Source organism: Etheostoma spectabile, chromosome 20, assembly GCF_008692095.1.
Source record: "Etheostoma spectabile isolate EspeVRDwgs_2016 chromosome 20, UIUC_Espe_1.0, whole genome shotgun sequence".
Taxonomy (NCBI): Eukaryota; Metazoa; Chordata; class Actinopteri; order Perciformes; family Percidae; genus Etheostoma; species Etheostoma spectabile.
In genome coordinates this window covers 7,011,324-7,035,872 of record NC_045752.1, presented here as the reverse complement: position 1 = coordinate 7,035,872, position 24,549 = coordinate 7,011,324, and the positions used below count along the sequence as shown (strand labels likewise).

The following is a 24,549-nucleotide window of genomic DNA, read 5'->3' as shown; positions in this document are numbered from 1 at the left end:
ACGCCTAGTCCCGTACCAACAGGCAACACTGGTTTCATTTATCTATGATCACAACATTTCCCTAACCTTAACCAATAGTTTTAGTTTCCTAAACCTTGGTAGCACTTTGGTATAGATGAATCCATTTTGGAGGGATCTTCGTAAGGGTTGTTTTGGAAGACGCTGACAACCTCAGGAACCTATTTTGTCACTTAGGTATGAAGATTGTTGGATTTTACCCCATGCGGCACTGTAGAACTAAAGCACAAATAGGTTCCAACATCAACTCTTGATTCTGCATTGCATACACACTGCAAAATGGACTGTACTGTGAATTAGTCGGGATAAAATATGCTGACTGGTAATAACATCTCATTCTATCCATCGCTCAGCTGTCTGCGTGGTCTGTCCTCATAAGACAAATTTGACTGCACCTCAACCTCTCCCATTTCCGTCTGTCAGACCAGCCACATATCTATCTATCTATCTATCTATCTATCTATCTATCTATCTATCTATCTATCTATCTATCTATCTATCTGCTTGTCCTTCCATCCTTCCTTGGCTCTGCTGACAGTTCCATCAGACCCTTCTTTCTGTCCATCTGTCTGTCCATCCAGCTGTCTGTCCTGCCCTGGCTGTGTTGACAGCTCCTCGGTCTCATGCCGTCGCAGTGTTCTGCTCCGTCATGGCCACTGGAGCGACGCCTGCACTCTCTCAGCCGGTGGACAGGCAACCATTCTCTCTCACACTTTTTTTTCTCAAATTTTCTTTTCCATCAAAAGTTTATTTTACCCGTTTTCTGACTTGCTGCAGCACTCTCTTTTTCTGTCATCTGTCTCCATCTCCATCTTCCTCCCATAGCTGACCATCCTGTTGCTGGGAAGCTGACAGAATGAGACGCAGAAAGATAGAAAACGGACAATCCCTTGAAGGGCTCTGCTCAGAAAGTCTGCCAGCCAAGCCCAAAGTGTCTTTTCCCTCCTCTCCATGTCCCCATGCTGCGCCTGCACCTAGACACTATGCCTGCCTCTAATGATGTGCTCTCGGAAATGAAGGAGCCCTAAACTAACAGCTCACAACTCCTAAAACACAAGAGAGGCACATAGAATAACAGAGCTAGACATCTTTATTTGAATTATATATCAACTGCCTACATAAATCTATTTGAATCACACAAAAGGTCCGTACATAGACAGGTAGCCAAAACATTTTAAGGGCTTTGATAGCAAATATACAGAAGTCAAGTTTGTATCTGCCCGTTTATGGCACTTCATACAGACTAACCTCTGTTGGCAAAAACACCGCAGTACAGCACAGTACAGAGCCCAATCCTCACAAGTAGGTCATGGGGGGAGGGGGGTGCAGCCCATCTGGAGCTGTGCATTCTGAGTAGTTGACTGCAGATGAAGGGAAGGCGGCGAGCGGATGAGAGCGCTGTACTTTCAACACCCATTCCGATTCTGTATCTTTATCTTTTCCCTTTGCATTTCTTGGTCTCTTGAACCCCGACTGATTTCACAGAGAAATGTCCTGCCCAACCCACTTCACCTTTTCCCAGGGAGAGAGCACGCTCAGGTAACAAAATCAAAGTGATGAGGGAATGCATATGTGAAAATGTGCAAATACGCATGAGGTGTCGAGTGTATTACCTGAGCAGACCTCTTGGTAAGTAGGGTTGGGTGTAAAGCCGCCGGCGTAGCCCACCTGTGTGGAGAAGACTCCCGGAAGCCGCCAGAAAAGTCTCTCAGCTCCCCAGAAACAGCCTAAACCTGGACATAAAGACAGCATGCAAACAAACACAGCATTAGTGCTTCTGTGCTACCATCCCATCCACACATTTTCTCAAAATGTGTCAATAACCACACATAAAAACTGGTAACAGAGGATTCAATATTGGGTTTATTCTGATTACAAGAATGTGTGATTGTGCGGTCTCACCAAACATGATGGTCTCCATGCCTTCTGGAAAAGGCTCAACAGTGGGATTCCCATTGACTGCATGCTTGTCTGTAAAGCAAATCAGTGTGCAAATGTGAAATCAAATCATAACAAAAAGTGTGTAAGGAGGCCCATTAGCGGCCTTATAGGTCTGCACTTCATTATAGGCTAACCCAGGCCAGCAGATCAGAGCCGGAGGCTTCTGTGCTGGGAGACATTTAAGAGATTACACGGCTTTGCCCACCAGTCTATCCCTGCTGTCCTCTCCTCAATACCCACAATTAAACACTGTAACACAGTTATTTCCTGATTTCTCTCTTACTCAACTACATTGCTTCTAATGTGAGTATCAAGTGCTGGGCTTGGCACCACTGGGTATCCACAAAGTGAATCAATGGCGACACTTCAGCGGCATGCGTCTGTATAACCTCACGAGCAGGGGGAGGACTTCGCAACAAGACCCGATGCTGTCCTAATCTTCGCTATGTTAAAAATACCCGTTAAGTAAAACAAACTGGAGTGCTGAGAGGTGGCAGGGGGGTGGCACTTTACTGCCAACTGTGCTGCATGGAATTAGAGCACTAAAAAGGAAGTGTGTGTGTGTGTGTGTGTGTGTGTGTGTGTGTAGTCCACAGATGTGTGAGGAGGATTAGGGTTTAAGAAGACTGAGGTGTCTTAGCGTGCAAATCTCCCCTAAGCAAGGCTGGTTTGTACTGCAACCACTAATATTAGTCTACAGATAAACAGGCTACAGGGTACACCAAGAGCTTAGGCGCATACCAATAATGGACACTTGCTCTAAGTTCAATGTGTGATTGCTCTCTGGACGCTCAGAGTTGTGATGTGTGACATTGACCTTAATACAATCAATCTCTAATCTGATAGAGCCAAAACAGTTCATTTCCTAGATAGGCCCAGGATTATCTCCAACTGGGACAACAGCCAAACACCAGTTACCTGCAGTTTATTTCAGACTGTCCGCTTGTACAGAGGCATTGAAAAGAAACCGTGCCATGTCTGGACCTTATCCTTGTGTTGTCCTTCGTGTCACGGGGACTTTTTGTATTTTATTTACATTTTGTGTTAGCCTGGTGTTGTCTTTCGGGGGTCCCCGGGGCCTTTTTCATTTAATGTCAACTGCCATCGTGGCCTTGCCCTTCGGGTCTCGGAGACTTTTGTTTATTTTTATGCGATTATACGTACGTTCCACCACAATCCGGCCTCATCCATCGGGTCCTAGGGACCTCGGAGGACGAGATGAGGGTAGTGGGATAAGCATTTGAGTGCAGGAAGGGTCTCAGGACCCCGGAGGACCAGGCAACGGTAGCAGAAAAATACAATTGAATACAGGAGGGTCTCTGGGACCTGAAGGACAACACAAGGTTAAAGATTAACACGTGTTTTGAAGAAGACAAAAAGCACTACAGCACATGATCTGATAACACCTGTCTTGTTGAGCCACCTTAAGGGCACTTTTTGATATTAGAGAAAGTTGTTTGGTTTTTCAGTGTAGTAACAGATTGCAGAACCATAAAGGACTCCTAAAATGTCACAGAGGCCTGGGCTGCCTTCAGGCAGTCCTTTCCTGTCCTCCTGTTGTGCGACTGTTCTGTATTTTAGCAGCAGGTTGTTTGGCACTGCCAGGTCATGTTCACGGGCGCAGTCGGCTGCAATCAAAGTATATCTGTGTCAGTGTACTGGCTAAACAGTCTCAGTCCACAGGGGTGACTTGAGGTGGTAGGCGGACAGAAGAAATCTTCATCCTTCTTCTGTGAATTTGTTTAGTCTCCATCCTCTGCTCACTCTCACGCTCTTGCATATTCTGGCCACAGAGATAAAAAGTACTGAAGTTGCCAAATGACAGAGAGAGAAAATGTGAGAGTGAGAGAGAGACAAGTGTGCGATAGAGGAGGAGTGGGAGGAGAGATCGCCTGCCAAAACAATAAAAGGAGTAAATAGCCAGTGAGTAGCAACAGATAAGGGTAACAGAGAGGCAGTGAAGGATTATTTTGGCTTTCAGACCACCAAGCCTTTGGGCGCTATATGAAAAGACCAAGCACTTCATCCAAAAGACAACACAGAGAAAACAAACAAACAAAAATAAAAAGAGAGGTAAAAATTAAGACAGCCAAGAACACGCCAGCACAGCCCTGTTCAGAGAAGCCAACTCAGAGCCATACCACCCCCTGCCCTCTCGCTTCACACTCTCTTCCTCACACCACCTTCCCATCATCCCTCACTTTCCTCTTACACACGTGCACACCCTCCTGCACGCACACAAGCACGCAGTCACTCGCACACCAACTTCTGCTGTGGGTATTTCTCCCAAGGAGCAATTGGCAGAGGTCCAGGCGGTGCCAGGCTGGCTCATTTCACTGTGCCTAGCCCAGCATTCCCCCCTGCCAGCCCAGCGTCCACACCCCATTCTGCCAGAATTACCCCATCTAACACAGAAAGAACTGGCTGAATACCCTCACTACGTTGCCTCACTACGCCAGCAGAAGAAAGAACAGAGGACGACAAAAAACAAGCAGGGAGGGTGACTGACTGAGTTTACAAAAGAAGAAAAACAAGCTGAATATGGGCGAAGGATTTATGAAAAGGATTTTTTTCTCAACTTGGATGAGATATGGGCGTAATTTCTTTTGTGCGGCTTTGTTTGAGGATATCTGAAAAGCGCAGTGCAGGCTATATAGTACAGCGGGACTGAAGCGGAGTACTTTGGTCACCTCTTGTTGCTTTTAGCATGGTGGTTGTAGGCGGCTGGACCAGAACCAAAACATCGGACCCTGTCGCTCTGCTTGTATCATGGTTACCATTAGTCAAGGCCACAACAATCTATCTGTTGCTTAGCAAATAATAACGTCCAGTTTGAATGGTTGTGGATGGTATTCAGTCTTTGATTCTACCCGTGGTCCTGTGTTTCTCACCCGTTAAACTGAAGTCCAAGCGCTGCTGCCCCCTCATGCAGAGACCTGGGAGAGGTACTATTCCTGGGTGCCAAAAATGGTGAAGGAAAGGTCGAATTCCAGGCTGCTCTGTTTATTTCCTTCCAAAAATCCTTTCCCTCTCTCTCTCTCTCTCTTCCTTTTCCCTCCCTCTCACTATTTCTCTTCCTAGCTTCACACAGGTTGGCAGAGAGTCAGGCACGAGTTGTCGGAGGAGGCTGAAGCTTTATAGTGGTGCCAACTACCCTCTGCTGTATGGGAGGATGGGTAGGGGTGAAAAGAGTGGGGCAAAGGAGGGGAGGGAAGGGGAGGAAATAGGCAAGGCTGGTGGGAGGTGGTCGATCTTTAAAAACAATAAGAGGTAAGTAAAAGAAATGCTGCTGCCGTGGCCTAAAAACAATCAACCCGCCACAGTAATGAGAGTCTTACGTACATTGAAAGCTGCCTCCGCTCAAGGAGTACAACTTTGAAGCCATCCATGCATTCCATACATACTGTTTCCTAGCAACAAACACAGTTGCTATGGAGAAGACTACCTACTATAGCACTGGCTCCATTATCCCCTTCCAGCAAGATGGAGGAACATCCTGTAGGGGCCTACATAATTTATCTTTACTCAAACACTGATGGAGAACAGAAGGTGATGACATCCACCTGGTCAGCACAAATTAATACATTTTCTAACTACATAGGAAAGGGAAATCATACTAAAAACTAAAAGTACCTTTACACTCTCCCTCTGCAGATATACCAGAGCAAATCTTATGTTCTATAGCGCTTATACTCTTCAGTGGCACAGTGGGCAGTTGGGCAGAATAATGCATTCTCCAATTCACCTAACTGTCTGTTGTATGGAAACCGGAGCTTCTAAAAGAAAAACTCACACAGACATGGGGGAGAATACAACCTCCACATTTCAGGTTGGGTCAGAACACAGGACGTCCTTGCACTGAGGCAACAAGCCTAATCAGTAGAACACAGCGTTGCCCATGAGCAAATCTCTCATTTATTTATCTACTGTTTGTATACTTAATTTGCATGCTTTCTTACACTTTTCCCTTCCCCTCTGAGCTTATTGCAAAAGGAAAAAGGCAAGGGCATCTGGAGACAGAAGAGATGGGAAAACAACAGCGCAATAATGACAGAAATATATCTTCGCCATGAACCTGCTTTGAAGAGTTATAGTGAAGCATGTAACAGAGATTGATTTTGGTCAGCTGACCTCCCCCGTCCGGTTTGGAAGAAATATTGGCAGTCTATTCTGCACTGACTCAAAATAATAGCTACTGTGCCCCTACCATGTAGCAATCTGCCACTGGATCGTTGTTGCCAAGGTCACAGAGTACATAATAGAGAGTGGAGCGAGCAAGGGAACGCAGGACACCGGGACGTCAGAACAAGGAGCTTCTTTAAAGAGGCTGGAGGGGTAAAAGAAACTTTCAAAATTAGTGATCTTTATTGTAAAGAAAGGACAAATGCACAGGGCATATGTGAAGACAGTCCTTGCAATCACTAAATTACTCATGCCCACACACACACACACACACACACACACACACAAATAACCCCATCTCCACCTAAGGTGCCCCCCCCACGGTGAAAGGGGAGGAACAGATTTCTGCCATGCGGTGTCTCCGAGCTGCTTCGACAGACGGAGCAGGAACTTACGACGGGGCGGAGCCTTCATGCGCATAATGCCCAGATGGGCCCCTGGACGCTGCGGCACCGCTTCCTCCTTTGCACTCACACCCAACTCCCACAATGCACTTTTCGGACGCCTCAGTCTGAGAAGGTGAAGACGGGAGCCAGGTTCAAATAGCACCAGGTTTTGCATTTGTCACATACCCCCAGAAGCGCTTCTGTCCCAAAATAGGACAACGACCAGATAAATTAAAAGCTGAAAAGCAGAAATGACTCAGTACTAAATGAAAAGAATGGTTACAATTCTAAATAGGATGCAAAAGAAGGTGTACATGTTCACGTGCACTGACACCAAAAAAATGGGTATAAATCTTCACTTTAGATATTATATTTCCTGTGAGCAGAATGTGTCTCTGACAATGCTGAGAAGTTTATCCATACAGATTTGTTTTAGCCTTGATTTAATCATAAACTATATGTAACCCAATCCCACCAAACATCCCAACAGGCTTTTGCTACCATTTCAGCAAATGTACCTTGGGCATGCATGGTTTAAAAAGATTAAGTATGCTAGATTAGGTTCCCATGGCCATAACTCAAAAGAAAGAAATCACTACACATCTGGGAAGTAAACTGTGTGAAACATTCTGCCAAGACTTGCAAGAATGTATGTGCTACTTGATCCAAAGTCTGGGAATAATATCAATATCATATTTTAAGACAACAGTAGCACAAAGAATATGTTAACCCAAATTGGTGCAGGCGGATGTCCCGAAGACAGCCAGTATATGTTGCTTAGACTTCTCTTCATAAAGACCTCACAAATGGTAAAACATAATGCACTGTAAACCTACATTGATAAGTTAATTTTAAAAGAAATTTACTTTTTTGGTAACATTCAGTGGCTTGCAAAAGTAGTAGGTGTGAAAATGAACCATTAAAAAAAAATGGCCTAATAGACATGCACAAATTGGGAAATGGCTAAAAAATAATGTCCAAGTGTGTGAAGCTGCATCATAACACCCAGGCACTACGTAGACAAGGCCGTTCTTCAAAACTCTGCATCCGAGCAAGGAGGAGACTTGTGAGGAAAGTCACCAACAATGCAACACTCACTTTGAAGGAGCTCCAGAGTTCAGTAATAGAGTGAAGATGCACCATATCAAGCGCTTTGCATAAAACTGGCCTGGCCGTTTTGGACGGCGGCTAGAGAAAAGCAATAACTCAAGAAAAAAAACACATCAAAGCAAGCAGCATGAGAGTGGCCGAGCTGAGATGTGGAATGGGAGGAAGGTTTTGTGGACAAATGAGACCAAGATATAGGTTTTTGGCGCTGTTTGTGTGATGCAAAAACAATACTGGCCATGCCTCTAAAAACACCATCCCCACAGGGAACTATTGTGGTGTCAATATCAATCTGGGGAGATGCATTTCCATAGCAGAAACTGGCCATCTTGTTAGAATTGAAGGAAAAATGGATGGCGCAAAATAGAGGGAGATACTGCAAGAGAACCTGCTTTAGTCAGCTAAAAACTAACACCTGGGACAAAGTCCACATTTCAGCAGGACAACGACCTAAATCACAAGGTCAAAGAACGAGTGGTTTAAAAAATAATTTGATTTAAGTTCTAGAATGGAAATGTTCTCAAGGACTCCCAATTAAAACTATTAAACAGACACCCTGGACCCTTTCTGCAGAATGGAGACGCAAGAAGTGAAAATCTGTGGTAAAATATTAGCCATATCAAGCTCAGACTCAAATTCTAACTGACACTTTGCAGAGAAAGCAGGTAGATGTAATCAAGCTATGAAGTCATACAGAACACAACACCCACACAGAAAGTATGTAGCCCACAGTAGGCTGTGCGTGCGTGCGTGCGTGCGTGCATGAGTGTGTGGTAGGCTATGTCTGCATATCATACTTCTATTTTAGTCAAATACCTGTCTTAAATCAATACCAACTGAGTAATAGCAGTTGCGAGTGCGTGAACAGTTCACCAGGTGTCAGCTCTGAACAACTTCATCATTTTGGATCCAACTTGTCACCGCGTGTTATTTACCTGTCACGACCATTTTCTCCTCTCTTCCTTTCAGAGCGCGGTCTCTGGTTGGCAGCTGGGTCTTATCTGCCATTGAGTCAGAGGAAGCGAGCGACACAGAAACTAGAAGGAGCCAGACGGTTTGTGTTTGTGACATGGATGTATAAAAAAAGACCGGTTTGTGAAAACAACAGTCTTCCGGGATGCCTCATAGGCATAGCGACACTCTGCTGCGTTTTACGGCCGGGACTGGGGAGCGGAGAGGGAGAGGGAGGGGGAGGGGGAGAGGGAGGGGTGGAGAGCAGAGACGGCGGCGAAAACGCCACCAATATGAATATTCATCGTGCGTGGGCAACGTCGTGCGCTGCATATTAACTAATCAAGGGGTTAATATGACTTTGGCACAAAAGCCTACGTGTGCGGGAACGAAATTAAATCTAAATAATTATCGACGACGTTCCGCATGCAAATCAGCTCCCGCCAATTATCAGCTCTCATTCGCTGGGAGGTGCTTTAGGTAGATCAGGTTATTATGGATGTATGGATGAGTGGGGCTGCCTTTTGTGGTTCATTTTACATCAAGGAATGCCTGTTTGGGGTTGAGCCTGATGAATAACAGCTTCAAGAGTCCACTGTTAATAGCCTACAAAATGGCCCAGTGTTACACAAATGTTAGAAAACAAATCTGCATTAATATGTGTGCATGATAGCCTACTTGTCACTCAACACTGTGCATATCTTTCGTTAAGAGCACACAAGAGAGATTGAATTGCATTAACCATTTAAAACTTCCATTCCATAAGTGATTATTTTCAAACTATTCTGGTGATAAATGTACATTTGTCTCCCCACTACTCCATGCTGGCTCACTTTATTTATTTTTGGTAACTTCAACCTTAACCTTAAAAAGTATTTTTTATATATCATGATATCATATGTAGGCTAGCTACACCTGCATGGTGGGGTATTGCAAAATGGTATAAAAGACACATTTATCATGTTTGGAGACACTTTCTATTTCCTGCTCTTTACATATGATTGTCAGGTTGGTTGGGTTGTATCTGTTGACAAATGCCAAACTCATAAAAAGTCATCACCTTAATAAGTGATAGGCCTTTATTTGTCTTTGCGTTACCTGGTCGGTCAGGGGTATCTTTAATAAAGGCATACTAACAACACTGAAGTCCAAAACCACAAGACTACATGCTGTCATCTTCGCTCTCTTTTAGATGTGCAAATTGCTGCCCAAAGTCTTCAAGCAGGTCATATCATTCAGCTTGACAACTGTGCAACACTGAAAGTCAATGTGTCTCAGTGATCAAAAACCGGATATGCTCTACATTCAGTTATAGATGGAGCCACACCGGTAATGTGATAGCAATGAGGGTGATTCTTTCCATGTGGGAACTTCTTGTGCATGCTCAGAACCAGCCAGTTTACCAGTAACAAAGAATTCAGGGCATTGTTCCTATCCTGAAAGCCAGAATAACTTCAGACCCCGCTGCAATACCCCCTTTCCCCCCCTCTGTCTTCCTCTCTCTCTCTTATCTGCTGGGGAAATGAAGCTCAATCACCTGCGGAGGAGCTGAGGGCGGCACAGGGGACTTTGCAATGCAAATGCCAGGTAATTACCCGAAAGCTAGGAGAGTGGAAGAACACAGATGAAAATAGAGCAGGCAGAGAGAGAGAGAGAGAGAGAGAGAGAGAGAGAGAGAGAGAGAGAGAGAGAGAGAGAGAGAGAGAGATGAACCAAACACTGGGTTCACATGCCTGTTGATGCAGAATGATTGGGGTGTTTTGGGGGGTTGTGGGGATGTAGGAAGAGGCAAGGGGAGAGGGGAGGAGGGGACAAAAAGGTGATGAGAAGCACAAGGATGGATAGTAACCACGTACATACAGTACATACAGAGAGAGCCAACGTTGTGTGTGTTAATTTCCTGTCTGTGTGTGCGCCTGTGAATGTATGTGTTCGTTCCTTTAACAAATCATCAATAAATGTAGTATTTTCCCCGAGTTTGTGACAGAGGACTTTTAATTCAGAAGACTATCTGTAATGAATAAAAACCAGTTGTTTTGCGTGAGTGTGATAGCAATTTGAGTAGAAGTGTGTGTGTGTGTGTGTGTATGTGTACACTTGCATGCATAAGTGTTTGCGCCTGGGTGCTTGTGTGCACATAGGCATGTGGGTCCATGAGCCTGTGTGCGCCATTGTGTGTGTGCTCTCTAATGGGCACTTGTGTATGTGTGTGCATGTGGTGGGTGATTGCGCGCGTGTGTGTGTGCGTGCGTGCGTGCGTGCGTGCGTGCGTGCGTGTGTGTGTTGTAACGAAGGATTTAGTGAGTATGCCAGCTTGCAGCTGTTTGATTGTCAGTGAGTGAGAGTGAAGAGATGTGCAGATGTGAGTATCAAAGAGATTATGAAATGACCTGGAAATAAACACTGCAGTAGATTTGAACCGGGTATTGTGGGATGTTAAGCCCTCTTTGTGTTGAGAGGTGGTTAGAAAGCTGTATGTTTATGTTCATTTAGACTGTTAAATGGAATTCTTTTAATGAGTCAAAATGCATATTTGTAATTCAATACAGGACTCTAGCATGTGTTTGTTTTATTGTTTGTGTTTATGGAAGATATTACCAAGCAAAAGTGTGACTCACAAGCAGTTTGCACCTTGACTCAATAGCTGCCTCTGATTAACATCTGAACAGAACAGAAGCCAGCCAACCAGAAAACTGTTTTGGCGATTTAGTGTAATTGTGGCTTTGCTAAAGTCTCACTTCGCCTAATTAGAATAATAAATCATACCGCCTCGTTGTTTTCAAAGGGCCTTCCATCGTCTCGCCGAAGCAGGTGGGATTGTGGGATGGTGTGAAAAAACAAAGGGTTTGATTGCTCGGCTGAAGCTACAGTCACTTAAAAGCAATGTGGCGCTCTCCAGGGATTCATATTCAAAACTAAGCCATATCAAATCATAGACCTGAGTAGATGAAGCCAACTTGACAAATTTTGATTCATATGCTGGCCCATGCTTGACTTCACTTGACATAAATCACTTTGCTCATTGGAAAATGGAGAGGAGATGGGAGTTGTTTGAATGACATGAAAAGGCTAAGGGTAGATTGCACGGTGGTACCTTTCCAAGATGGTTGTTGTTGTCTTTCAGATACTTTTTCCAGGGAGGTAAATACACATCTGATATGTTTTTCCAGGTGATCATGCAATATAACATCCTTTCTCTCATTTCAACGAACTTTACTACACAAAATCAATGGCAATAAACTTAATTGTAGTCATAAAGAACATTAGACAAATCACATTCAATAATTAAATATAACTTCAATTTGTGATTATTTTCATTATCAATTCATCTGCAGATTACTTTCTAGATTAATCTGTGAATTTTGTCACTACAATTTCCAAAGCGCAAGGTGACATCTTCAGATGTCTCTTTTTTTCTCTGACCAAGATACACAAACGTATTCAGTTTACTATCCTAGTAGACCAAAGAAATCAACAAATATTCACATTTGAGAAGCTGGAAGGGATGGTGTTTTGCTGTGCTTTTTGCTTTAAAACTGACATCTATACCAAGCAATTATCAAAAAAGCAATCGATTAATTCCTTTGAAACTCTAGTAACCTCATTATCTGTCTTATCTTACAATCATGGAAGTGTGGTAGCAAAACAGAAAATATTGGTCTTAATTGTAAATATTCACAGTCATGGCAGATGACTGTACACTTGATCCATCTCTTTCTCAGCTATTTTCTGTTTAACAGTGATTACAAAATGTACTCCTGTTGAGGCAGCCATTTCTTTTTGTGTATTCCTCTCATTTGATGGTAGCTGAGTCTATTCTCGGGCGGGAATGGATGTGCCTCTGCTTCTGAAGAGATAGTCTGCCAATTTGTAGTCTGTCTTTAGAGCGGTGTAGCATATCGTTTTACTGGGAGTTTTGGATTTGTTATTTCAGTGGTTCAAATAATTACATTTAATTTGTTCAGTGATTTTGGTTCATTCTACAATGTTTACAGTGTGAGGGATGATTCTGTTGTAAATATGGAGAGCTCATGTAACTAAGGGCTTTATACAGTATTGCAGGGATTGTTAGGGGCTAGATTTTAAGTTTAATAGCTCCTTTTCAATAGAATAATAATAGAAGTTATGCTATAATTGTTTAGAACTCTTTCTCATGAACCAATGACCTCTTCAGACTATCATATTGGATTAGATTATATTGGATCCCTTTAATAAAATGTAATAAACTCGCTAAGTCTTAATTTTCAGCTGCAGTTATGTGGTTGGGGTCATTAAAAATTTTTGTAAGATCTAATTTTTGTTTAATTTTGTCAAATGTTAGAAACATGTTCTTTGGGAGCATTAACTTTTAGACCAAATTGTTTTACAGACGTTCTGAAGATGTAAGGCAGAAGCGGAAGAAGTATTTAGATCCTTTACTGAGGTAAAAGTAGCAAAGCCACACTGTGAAACGACTCCACCTAATGTACCTACGTGAAGTAATGCAGAATTGCCCCTATCAGTTAGTTATAGTATTATACTATAGTATTATATTATTGGATCATTATTATTGACTCATTAACATGTAAGCATTCATTTCACATTTTATTTGGTCAAGGTGGGGCACATTTTAACAGCTTTATATACTATTGAGCAGTTTAACCATATAACCTAAAACAATGCTGTATATTTTATAAACTGATTATATGATTTGCATGTACAATCTTACTCTAAAAAGTATCTAGTAACCATATAGCTGTCAAATGAAGTATTCCCCTCTGAAATGTTGTGGTGTAGAAGTACAAAGATGAAAATGTTCAAATAAATAAAGTACAGTACTTAGTTACTTTCCACTACTGACAAAGGGTTGTATTCTTTGTTTTCATTTTATAGCATTTCATTCAGTATTAGTACAAATATCTACTACAGATTTTCACCCCAACTTTTAAGTCATTTCTAAAATAACCTTTCTCTGACTTTCTTTAGTTGTTCTTCCAAATCAAAAATCATCATCATTCCCCATCTTCACATTAGTTGTTGCATTTTATAACTTTCAGAATGGTACGTAAAGCTTTTATATCACAGGACGATACATGCAAATACGTTAACGGGAGAGGAAAGAAAACAAGATGAGATTTGAGCGAGCCAAGTGTAGCTATATAATGCCAGTCCACTTCCTCTCCCTCTCGCTCTGGCGCTCCACCCGTGCTAAGAGTGGCTGGGCTAAGCCACTCTTGCCCTACATACAGCCTAAACAGCAGATTACTGACTGTCCCTCTAATCCCATGCACCAGGGCATGTGCCACTGTCACCATGCACCAACCACCCAATCACCCTGCAGCCACCGTCACAGTGCCTGCTGTTCTGCTAGCTGTGCAACCCCCACCCCGATCTCTAACCTTCTTCCCTGTGTCTGTTTTTGGTCAGTCTTTTCGGATTTATGGTTTTATTTCAGAACAAGGCTTGCTGGAAGTTAAGATATCGAAATACTTGACTCCAGTCACATCTCTTTCTCCGTCTGTCTCTCTGTCTATCTTCCCTAGCAACACCCTGTCCCATCCTCATCCTCACAGTGCCCCCCACCCTTTCCCAGTTTTAACCTACTCATGACCACCTGGCATGGGATAGCTTCCTCCAGTCCCTCAGCCTCACCTAAACCACCAGGCCTGAGATTAGGGTTAATCTGGACCTTGTGTCATCCTGTATCTATTCACCACCCCCACAGCACCATTCTTCCCCCCCTCCTCTTTACCAAAGAGGCTTTGGTTTTAAATCCTTTATTATGAACCCTCGCTCCCCTTGCAGTGTCTTTCTGCCTGCTGCCAACTGCAACTTTTCCTCCCGCAACACATCCTCAGCCAATCCTTAAACAGATACTGGTGGAACCTGTCCCCAAGCTATGTTGGTTAAGAGTTGTGAGCAAAGGATTTCTCCATTGTCTTTCTTTTTAGAATACATTTGGAATTAGGCGAGCACATGCACTATGCTAAAAGGAAATGCTTGCTTGTATGCATGTGCATATGAGCATGCTGTAATACATGACTATACTGTACTTTAGTGTGTGTGCATACACTTTGAAGACTTGCCATAATTGTGTGCATACAATAGCGTGTGTGTGCATTATTGTGCAAGTCTATAAAAATCATACTTTGTTGTCTCAATCACCCAACCCCCAGTGGATTGAGCCAGCCGTGCTCTCCCGCTCTTCTCACCCGGAGGACAGAGTGAAGGCACGGAGGCCCGAGTTGGATCAAGAGACTTCACAATGGGGCAGAGAGCAAAGATGCGTAGACAATGAAGACAAAAAGCGACCAAGATATAAAAGTGCTAAAGCCCCTTTTCATTTTTTTGTCTCCGGAATAAATGGCAAATTCTCCCTCAAGCAAAGTCTCCTTTCTTGAGTTGAAAAGCCAGCAAAAAGCATTTGGCAGACAGAAGCTGGTAGAATGGAGAGTAATAGGTAGAGAGGCAGCAAGGGATGTAGGCCAGCAATAAAGTGTCTTATCGTTCAAGGCAGAGAGAAAGACCCTTGAGCATGAGAACCTGCATGAGTTGGATGCTTTAATGAGAAAGCGGCATGGAGGTTCCGTTGATCACAAGATGCTGAGCTTATAATGTTAATGTCAAATTCCTTTGGCAATCATAATCAGCCAATTTGTTGAGCACTGTTTAATTTGTTCCGATTACACAGATAGTCTGTACGCAGATTAAAAACTCTGAGTACATGTAACATAATGATTATTTATGGGGTTCACTCATAGGATTCCCAGCCAGCCGGAGGTTCCACATGGCTCCAAGACGCACACGTGCACACTGCTTGATGACATTATCGTTCATGTAGCAAACCTTAATACATAGAGGTAGGGCGGGGTGCTAAAGATCTTGGAGGAATATTTAATCCCAGTCGCAAAACTAGCAGCGAGATGCAGGAGCGACTGGTAGAGCGAGAGTGACTGATTAAAGGCGAGAGAGCGGAGACATGCTGAGAAAGGAAAAAGTCAGAGAGTGAGGGGAGAAACGAAGAATGTTCAAAGTGATTGTGCAAGAGTGCAAAATGTCCACAGAGAGCAAGAAAGAGAGAGCGAGCGATGTAGTTAATGGATGTAAATTAATTGCTGTCATGTGGATTCTGATCCCAATAAATCAGGGTCAGTGTGGTCTCCGGTGCCATCACTGCGTGGTTGGGATAAGGCAAGAGGGAGCCTCAATCTGATCGACACACACTCACACACAGACACACACACACACACACACACACACACACACACACACACACACACACACACACACACACACACACACACACACACACACACACACACACACACACACACACACACTTATATACATATGCACAAATACACGCATACTGTTATTCACATGTAAATGTTGAACATTTACAAAAAATGTGATGACCCTTGTGCAATTTCTTATGAAATGGAACTTTGTGCATGAATGTGTGAAAATGTAATGTGTATTCTGAAATAAAATGAAATCTGTGCAACCAGAAAAAAGTTGTATAATACATGAAAAGACATGTAAATAAATGAACAGCAATATAAAAGTCCCCGCAGCACTCCTAACCCGTCGTATAATCTGCCTACATGTGATATTTTGCATCCAGCGTGCTGCGCCATAAGATCCCCTTCTATTAAAAATGCACCTCAAATCCAAGCAGAATACCGGATGCCAACTTGTGCAGCCCTACCCGGGTTATAAATGCAATGTGGTCGAATGAATTAGCCATGCTTATTACTGAAAATTACCACTGTGCTTTCTGCTTAACTAGACTGCAAAATTGATTTACCTTGTTTCCCTGTGACCATCACAAAGACATCTTGTTATTCTGAGGGCTCTGGGTATTATTGTTTGTTAATTACAAAATAGGTGAACCATGTATTTTAATTACAAAATCATATAACAGCAATTTTAAAAAACAAAAGCCTTTAAATAAAAAAAGTTGCCCACACACTGAAAGAAGCTGCCATGCTGCAACAACACGACTGTCAATGCTGATGTTAACGCTTCCATATTTTTTTAAGCATTCATTAGACTTTACAGTACAGTATGCCCCATATTATATACATCATGTTTTCTTTGATACTGTATGCCCCAAAGCAAATCACTCATGTTCAAACAATAATATCTGAACATGACAGAAATGGTGCAAAATGGGAAGTAGGTCACACAGCAATTTATTTGACAAAAAGGGATGGGGGTGGGGAACTGGGGCATGGTGTATGCAGAGGCAGCAGCAAAAAATGGAAGAATTTTGGGAACACAGATCAGATTGTGTGTTTGCATGTAGGTGTGTGTATGTGTGTGAGAGAGAGCCCTTAAATTCGACCTAGAAGTAAAGTTACAAGCTCATTCAAGAACTGCTTGGTCATGGAGGAATTGAAAAATAGAACAAAATGTCTTCTTGCTGACACATGACTCATGTATACCTACATTTTTTGGTATTAAGTAAATATTAGAAACATACACACATCAGAGGCTCCATTGCTCCCACTCTAGTGAAATTGAAACTGATATTGCGATCACTGGACCATATCAGCACATCTGACACAGAGTGTGAGCAGCATTGATCAGCTGTCAATGAACTGCCCAGCTACCCCCAACCCCTGGCACAACCATACACACACACACACACACACAGACACAGACACAGACACAGACACACAGACACACACAGACAGACAGACAGACAGACAGACAGACACACACACACACACACACACACACACACACACACACACACACACACACACACACACACACACAGTTGATCTTTGTGTATCACCCCTGATATTTACCCAAAATCCACATAACCTACTGCAAATAGACATATTCACCTGCACAGACATCCACACACTCGAAAGCTCTCTGTCTCTCTCCTGATTCTGTTTAAATCCTGTCATCACTGCTGTATAATTTGCAAGTGCACAAAGGCCACATACCTCTGTATTCTCCACTGACCTACAGCTCTAAATGCTACAACGTATCAGCTGTACAGCTAGACATAGTGCTGATGCCGAGACTCCTTCAGTTGTCTTCAGCGTCACCTACCTCTGGGCCAGAACTTGTGTGCAATTGCAGAAATATTGAACTATAGTTATTTTTTTCCGTTAAAAATAAAAGCTTTCAATAAAAATTCTATGTATTGTTTTACATACAAATAAATTGTGATGATAGGTGGTGATTGCAAATTTTAGGATTTGTTAGCACTGGAATAAACACTGAATGGACATTCAACTGATGCAAAAAAGTATACCAATTAGTTGTTTTTTTAACATATAGGGGACATTCATCTTTGTGACACACTTTGATTCAATCGGTGGTATTGCAATGTGGAAGTTCCTCACCCAAAGAAGGAAAAAAAAGAATTAACAATTCTGCCATTACTTTCCTCTTTTTGTTAACCTAATAAAATAATTAAAACTGAAATTGAAAATAGAACTGGTGTATTTTGTATTGCACCTACAAAACACAGGCATCAATCCGGGGGGCATTAGGTTTATGTGGCCCTATTTACACATTGAAAGACGATCTACTGTACATACTCTTGACACAATCTAGACAATCTGTGCAGACTGCACGGAGGATCTGCAAAGCCACATTAACACATGAGAGAGGCTCTGGAGCACCAGTCTTTTCTAATGACTCGATAATCCGACCCAAATGCTGCCTGTTTGCTAATCTCTCCATCAGATTACCAACCTAGGAACGAGCACTGTCTATTTGTCTCGGCCTGTCTCTCTGTCTTCCAGCCTGCCTGTCTCTCCCAGCTTGTCTCTTTGTATAACTCCTTGCGTCTTTCCCTCGTATTTCTCTATATGGTAAATAAAAAAATAAAAAAATCTTTTCGCTCAAGTCTCTGTGATCTTCCTACCTGCCTGCTAGTAGGGTTGCATGCCCGTTCCCCCGCTCTCATCCTCACATGTACAAGCTTTTAAAATCCAGAACAGGGTAGCAGGACATCAAACGGCAGTCACAAATCTCCTTCCTCTCTTCATGCCAACATGTGCAAGGGTAAAAATATCCTAACCTTAACACATACAAATATACAGGATAGAATGCATGAAATTTATGGCATGTAATTTATGCCCATAAATAATAAGGTTCCAGCCTTCTCCAAGAAATAGACAAAACATATTTGACATAAATTGGAAAGAGTGGACGAGATTATTCTAAAAAAACAAATAAAGGAAAAGGGAATTCATTTTTCTTATATTAATTCTGCCTTCACTTACATTCTCTCTTAAAATCCATCTACAGTATCCCTCAGAAATGGAAGGCCAAGCTGTCTTAATTGTTCCACACCAGAGCTCTGCTGCAACGTTATTGTGCATTTCATGTAAATAAATCTAAACTAATGTCCTATTTGTCACACATCAACCATGTCCGATTCTATATATTTACTATAAAACACTGCCGCTGTTTTCTGCCTGCGTGGCCCTACAAAATGTCTCTTTGATTTTACAGAAATCACTCTATGTCTGCCTTTGTGTGTGTGTGTGTGTGTATGTGTGTTTGTGTGTGTGTGTAGTTGCATGTGTGTGCATGATTTTGTGTTTGTGTGTGTTTGGACTGAGCTGTCTTATATACTGTAGCTCAAACTGCTGTTGACTGTCTGCAAAAAACTTTTTACATTTAGCTTTTCACAAAATATTACCTGGAAGTTCTTGCAGATTTGGTGACAGAATATAGATAGACCGTATATTCCATGACAAATATTATATTACATTTTTAGATAATTTATCCCATCAAGGTATGTAATTCTGCATTAAATTGAAATATATTTTTAGATATTTTATGCTTTTGATAAAATGAACATTGAAGGGCGTGAAGTAAATCACTACTGGGCCGACGTGCAGCCGTTAATCCTGATCCTGTTTACCCTAAAATATACTTCAAGTGTTAATGTTCATAAACTTAATGTTGTAAATGTTCATTACCGCAATACATTTTAAGCACACAAATGTATTAGAAATATTAAAACAATACCATGCAAATATAGTGTATTATGGCAAAGAGTGTTTGATTTGATTTGATGTGTAAAATGTCATTGCCTTAACTCCGACATGTAGGACTGCAGATGTATTATGGAAGCGCTGTATGTCTAAACATTTCTAAAAAAAAAAAAAAAAAGGTAAAACTAAGACTGCTAGCCAAAACAAGCAAAGGTTTGTTAATACAATGGGATCAATCGAAACATGGACACACAAAAAATCTCTCCTTGCAGACAGTTCATTCAGTCATTCAGTGGCAGATGTCAACACATTTCAAAATAATGAGAAAGGTTAGGAGTGGGGATATCGGGACGAGCAAAGTGGTGAAGTGAGGCATGAGACGGAAAAGGGCAATGGAGGGCTGGAGGGAGCGAGAGATGGAGAAGGAATGGTGAAAAAAAAAGAGGTGAGAACGGGCCCTGGTAGATTCAGCGCTGTTTGTGGACGTGTGTGTGTGTGTGTGTGTGTGTGTGTGTGTGTGTGTGTGTGTGTGTGTGTGTGTGTGTGTGTGTGTGTGTGTGTGTGTGTGTGTGTGTGTGTGTGTGTGTAAGAGGGAAAAGGAGAAGAGTAGGGGGTGTTACTGCGGCTGTCCATTTCCTCAGGATCAGCTGATGGCCGTGAATGATGGAGCGGATAGGGGTCAGGGGTCAAAGCCTTGCATTGTCAGCCTGGTCCCCTTCTCCCGTGGGGTTCCCCTCCCTCCCTCCCTCCCTCCCTCCCTCGATCCTCAATCCATCCCCCACTGTCTCCTGCACATTTACATACATTTATCAACACTGTTTGTCGACGTGACTTGCCGGGCGAGAGGATGCACCGCATGCATTAATGCCTGGCTACCCCTGCAGTCTGCACCGCCGCAGCCAGTGCACCACCGCAAAAGCCATATGTGTAAGCATTTTATATTGTGTTCAGGCACCGGTGCATAACATATATGTGCATCTGCATCAAATGTGTATATGTGTGAACAAATTTGTGACTATCTACATGCACATCTGTTTGTGTGTTTGAGTGTGTGTGGTGTGTGTGTGTGTGTGTGTGTGTGTGTAGGACAAGACAGGGCTCCATCCCCCCAGTATTAGGCCTACCCTCCTCACCCCTCACCCCCCCTCCCATTAACACCTCCCCACTTTGCTGTGTAATCCCTGCCAGCTGGCCTTCGGGCTAATCCTCTCGCACTGATCAGCTGGGCCACGCATCCAGTACGGGACAGGACAGGGACAGGGGCAGATAGGGGCGGGACGCTGTGTGTGTGTGTGTGTGTGTCTGTGTATGTCTGTGTGTGTGTGTGTCTGCATGTGTGTGTGTGCGTGTAAGGTGGGGGGTGGTGTCAACCAGAAAGCATAAATTGAAGCCTGTGCCTTCGCCTCAGCGCAGTGTGTCTGTGTGTGAGCCAGTTGCCTGTTCCTCCTCGTCCGTCCATCCCTTATCTCTGTCCTTCTCCTCCTTCTCCCTTGGATCCGTATACATATATACCTTCCTGGCTCATATATGTATATTTTACATCTTGGGCTTTTTTGTCTTCCTTTCTGGTGTTGTCTTGAGCAGATCCAAATGGATTTTTCTATTTGTGGTGACTGGGTAGAATTTAGCTGAGTTTTACATTTTATTTTTTCTGCTACCGTTTCTCCTCTTTCCCCTGACTGCATGCGTGACACCTGCCTGCCTCCTGTCCCTTCAGCCCCTTGTCCGATCATCATCCCACCACCCCCCCGTGTGCCTGCTCCCCTGCTCTTCCAAACCCACAAGGACCTTCACAGGATGGAGCTGCGCAGTCCCGGCTACAACTACAGCAACAATAACAAAACCGGGACCAAGGACCTGAAGGAGGAAATACTCTGCAGCTCCTCTGCTATTTTTCGCCTCGTCTTTAGAGAGAAAGGATGTATTTGATCCGAGCAAACTCTATTCTGCTTGTACTACGGCAGTATTTTATAGGCATAGATTAACCGGAATTGAGCTCAGCAACGGTCTAGAGTTTAAAAAGAAAGGGATTTTAAATGTAACAGTTTTTCTGGATGTGAAAGTCTTGCGTGATGGTGATTTTTTTGCTTTTTTCTACACATCAGTATTTACTCTTTGCTAAATTATGTGTGTATGTAGTTATTAATCAGTGGATTGAGACTGTTGCTATTTTTCCAATCTGTACATGACTATGGTTACAGTGCACAGAGAAAGAGAGAGAGAGAGAGCGAGAGAGAGCAGTAGAGAAGAGATGGAGAGTAGGAGGGAGGGAAAGACGGAAGGTAAGATAACGACACAGCTACACCAACTGTAAAGAAGAACTGCTTGGTCTGATTAGACCATACTAAGCTTTTAACCGGGAACAGCAGCGGCGGCGCTATGGTGAGGATAAGGCATAGCGGCGCATCACAGTGTGTACTCATAAATATCTAGTCGTCATCCTTTGTTTTGCTCTGAGGGGAAGATGGTCTGCAGGAATGGTTGCAATCAGGTAGCTGAGCTGCTGCTCTCTTTATGGTGCAACAAAGGTAGCTTTGCTCGCTCGCTCTATCTCACTCCCTGTTTCTCTGTGCTCTCCTCTCTCTGTGGTGCTTTTTAATGATGTTATGTGTATACAGAGAATGCTTTGATGATCACTACATGTATTTCTTTTTTTCCTGTTTTGTTGCTGGAAACCCTTTCTTGCACTTCCATAAACACATGCATGCATTTACAAACTATGAGCTGTTCAGTCAGAGGAATCCCAATGTCATTGGCTTGTATCATGTATGCTTTTTCCTCTGAATTAACTGTATAGAAAACCTGTTTTCAGGGAGAACACATGCTGGTGAGGGATTAGCATGCAATGTACTTTGACGTGTGAAAGGACCGCATAGCCGCCTCTGAGCCCACAGAGAGGAGAGATCACAGGTGAGGAGGGAGGAATGAGGAAGTGAAACAGGCCTAAATTGACAAAAATACAACATTAGGATGTACTTTTAAGAGAAAGTGCCAGCGTTTGGCAAATTGTGTTCATGTTCAAAATTGCTGTAGAATGTGACTACAAAGGAGGGAAAGTGTTGCAAAAAAGCAGGGTAAGTGACAGAGGAGAACAGGATATGATGATGAACTGAGAACATTTTGGGAAGTTTGGGTTTGAGCTCTTTGTGTTCACAGTGGACCTTGATTTAATTTCAATACAATTAAGGCACGCGGTGAATGCCAAGAGAAAAGCCACAGTCTTCGCTCACCTGAGAGACCGGCGTACAGCCGCTACAGGACAGGAGAGAGGCGCTGATACCTTCACAGATGAATGTTTGCTACAATCCTATAAGAATAACAAATGATTATTAGCCACAGAGAAGAAGCATTAGGCTAAGAGGTTACAGAGCCGTGACCTAAGGCATGGGCACAGATCAGTTAATGCAAGCCAGAGAAATCTAGGACAAACATACAGGAAACACAGTACAATGAAATACACCAGAATGACTGGGCACCAGTCTAAGTGATGTACTGGTTTCCACAATGACAGAACACAGAGCCGTAGGCAGCCTACCACTGTCAGTCCTGTGGCCAAATGGACAGAGGGATCACACCGGGGGGATTTGCCATGTGGTGACAGAGGGCCACTTCAAAGGTCTGTGTGTTTACGCATGAGCGTCCACTTGCCCTGTCTGAGAGGAAGATGGAAAAACAGGGTGAGAATGCTATAAGAGCACGATGCGCTGGTGTAGGGGAATTATTTCTAAAAGGCAATAACCTCCCGAATTATTCTCATGCATGCAGATGTATTTATGTTCAACTAAACATAATTCCATGACCATCCAGCTTTGCACTTTAATTGAAATTATAATGTAAATTTAGTGTTTTTCTTGTGGGTTTCAATACCATGCCTGTTTGTGTTTTTTTTTTTTTTTTTCTGCAAAAAGTCTCAATAAAGAAGTAATTTCATGGACTACATTTGTACTATCTAGTGTTTTCCTTTTCAAAGTAAAACAGCCCGAAGCACTTTATGTGATTTAAATAATGAGCTTTATTTCTACTCCTATAATCACAGAGCTGGATCAAACGATTCAAGCTGTAAATCGCTGTAGGCAATAGAGATGTGAGTTGACCTACATTTCAGATGATGGAAGCGAAACATGCACCAAAAAAAAAAAAATTAAACGTGGATCTTTGGTCAGATTTCTTTCGATGTACTTTACTTATTGCTGTAGCATTTAGTAAGGCTATCGTCTATTCAAAATTGTACTCATTGTGTCTATTGTAGGAAGAATTAATAAATTTATCAGAAAAACAATTGTAGTAAGTACAAAATTTAGGCTAGAGACGCAAAAGGCACCCCCCCCCCCCCACCCCCACCCAGAGATACTTCCTGCATCTACTGTATATTAAGCGTATGCTTCTTTATGTTTTGATATACCAGTGGATGACATTTCATTATTTGCTGTCATCCCCACACGATTAGAGCATGCCGAGGGCAAGTGTGCCACATATGTTGAGGCGGAGGTCATCAGTTGTTTTCAGGCCCCTTCGCCTGTCTACATATTATGCATTCTCAAAACTCTCAATAGAATTGAGACACTGGGAGAAAAGAGGGGGTACTACTTAATACGTCACAACAGTGAGAGACCCCTGGCAATGGTGAGCAGGTGACCGCATGTAGCCCCCCCCCCCCCCCCATCACATGCTAAAAACACTCAGTCATGACATATTCCTTTAACTAAATATCCAAGTCTTTTTTAACTGCTTGCTTTGTCCATGTTAAAAAAAGTAATAAAAAATTACTTCTTAAATTAAATATTGAAAGAAAACGTTGTGCCATTTAAAGAAGTTCTAATAACATTTAGTAGTAATTGTTAAAAATAAAAATATGATGTGACATAGATGTGTTTTTCTATTGGAAAAAAAGCAGTCAAAAGCTATTGTCCTATACTGTTGCTGGTTTTCCCTTCATTACTGTTTTTCTTTCTTTTAAACATTAGAATAGGCATTCTGAAACAAAACACCCGGAAAGAGAGAAGAAATCTAAT

At 42.7% G+C, this 24,549-nt stretch overlaps 1 protein-coding gene across 3 annotated transcripts in view; it reads right to left on the bottom strand.

Moving 5' to 3' along the window:
• Window positions 1-8,817, bottom strand: part of msrab (methionine sulfoxide reductase Ab) — a 40,984-nt gene extending 32,167 nt beyond the window's left edge. Inside the window, exons 1-3 of one of the 3 annotated variants that reach the window (XM_032499556.1) lie at window positions 8,570-8,817; window positions 1,921-1,989; window positions 1,632-1,751 (exon numbers count right to left, since the gene is read on the bottom strand). In XM_032499556.1, the coding sequence (XP_032355447.1) occupies window positions 1,632-1,751; window positions 1,921-1,989; window positions 8,570-8,705 (325 nt within the window). In that variant the 5' untranslated portion in view covers window positions 8,706-8,817. Of the gene's footprint in view, window positions 1-1,631; window positions 1,752-1,920; window positions 1,990-4,649; window positions 4,824-4,850; window positions 5,131-8,569 lie in introns of those variants that run through there. The other 2 variants (XM_032499557.1, XM_032499558.1) reach the window with 2 other exon arrangements.
• Between the last annotated feature and the right edge of the window lie 15,732 nt (window positions 8,818-24,549).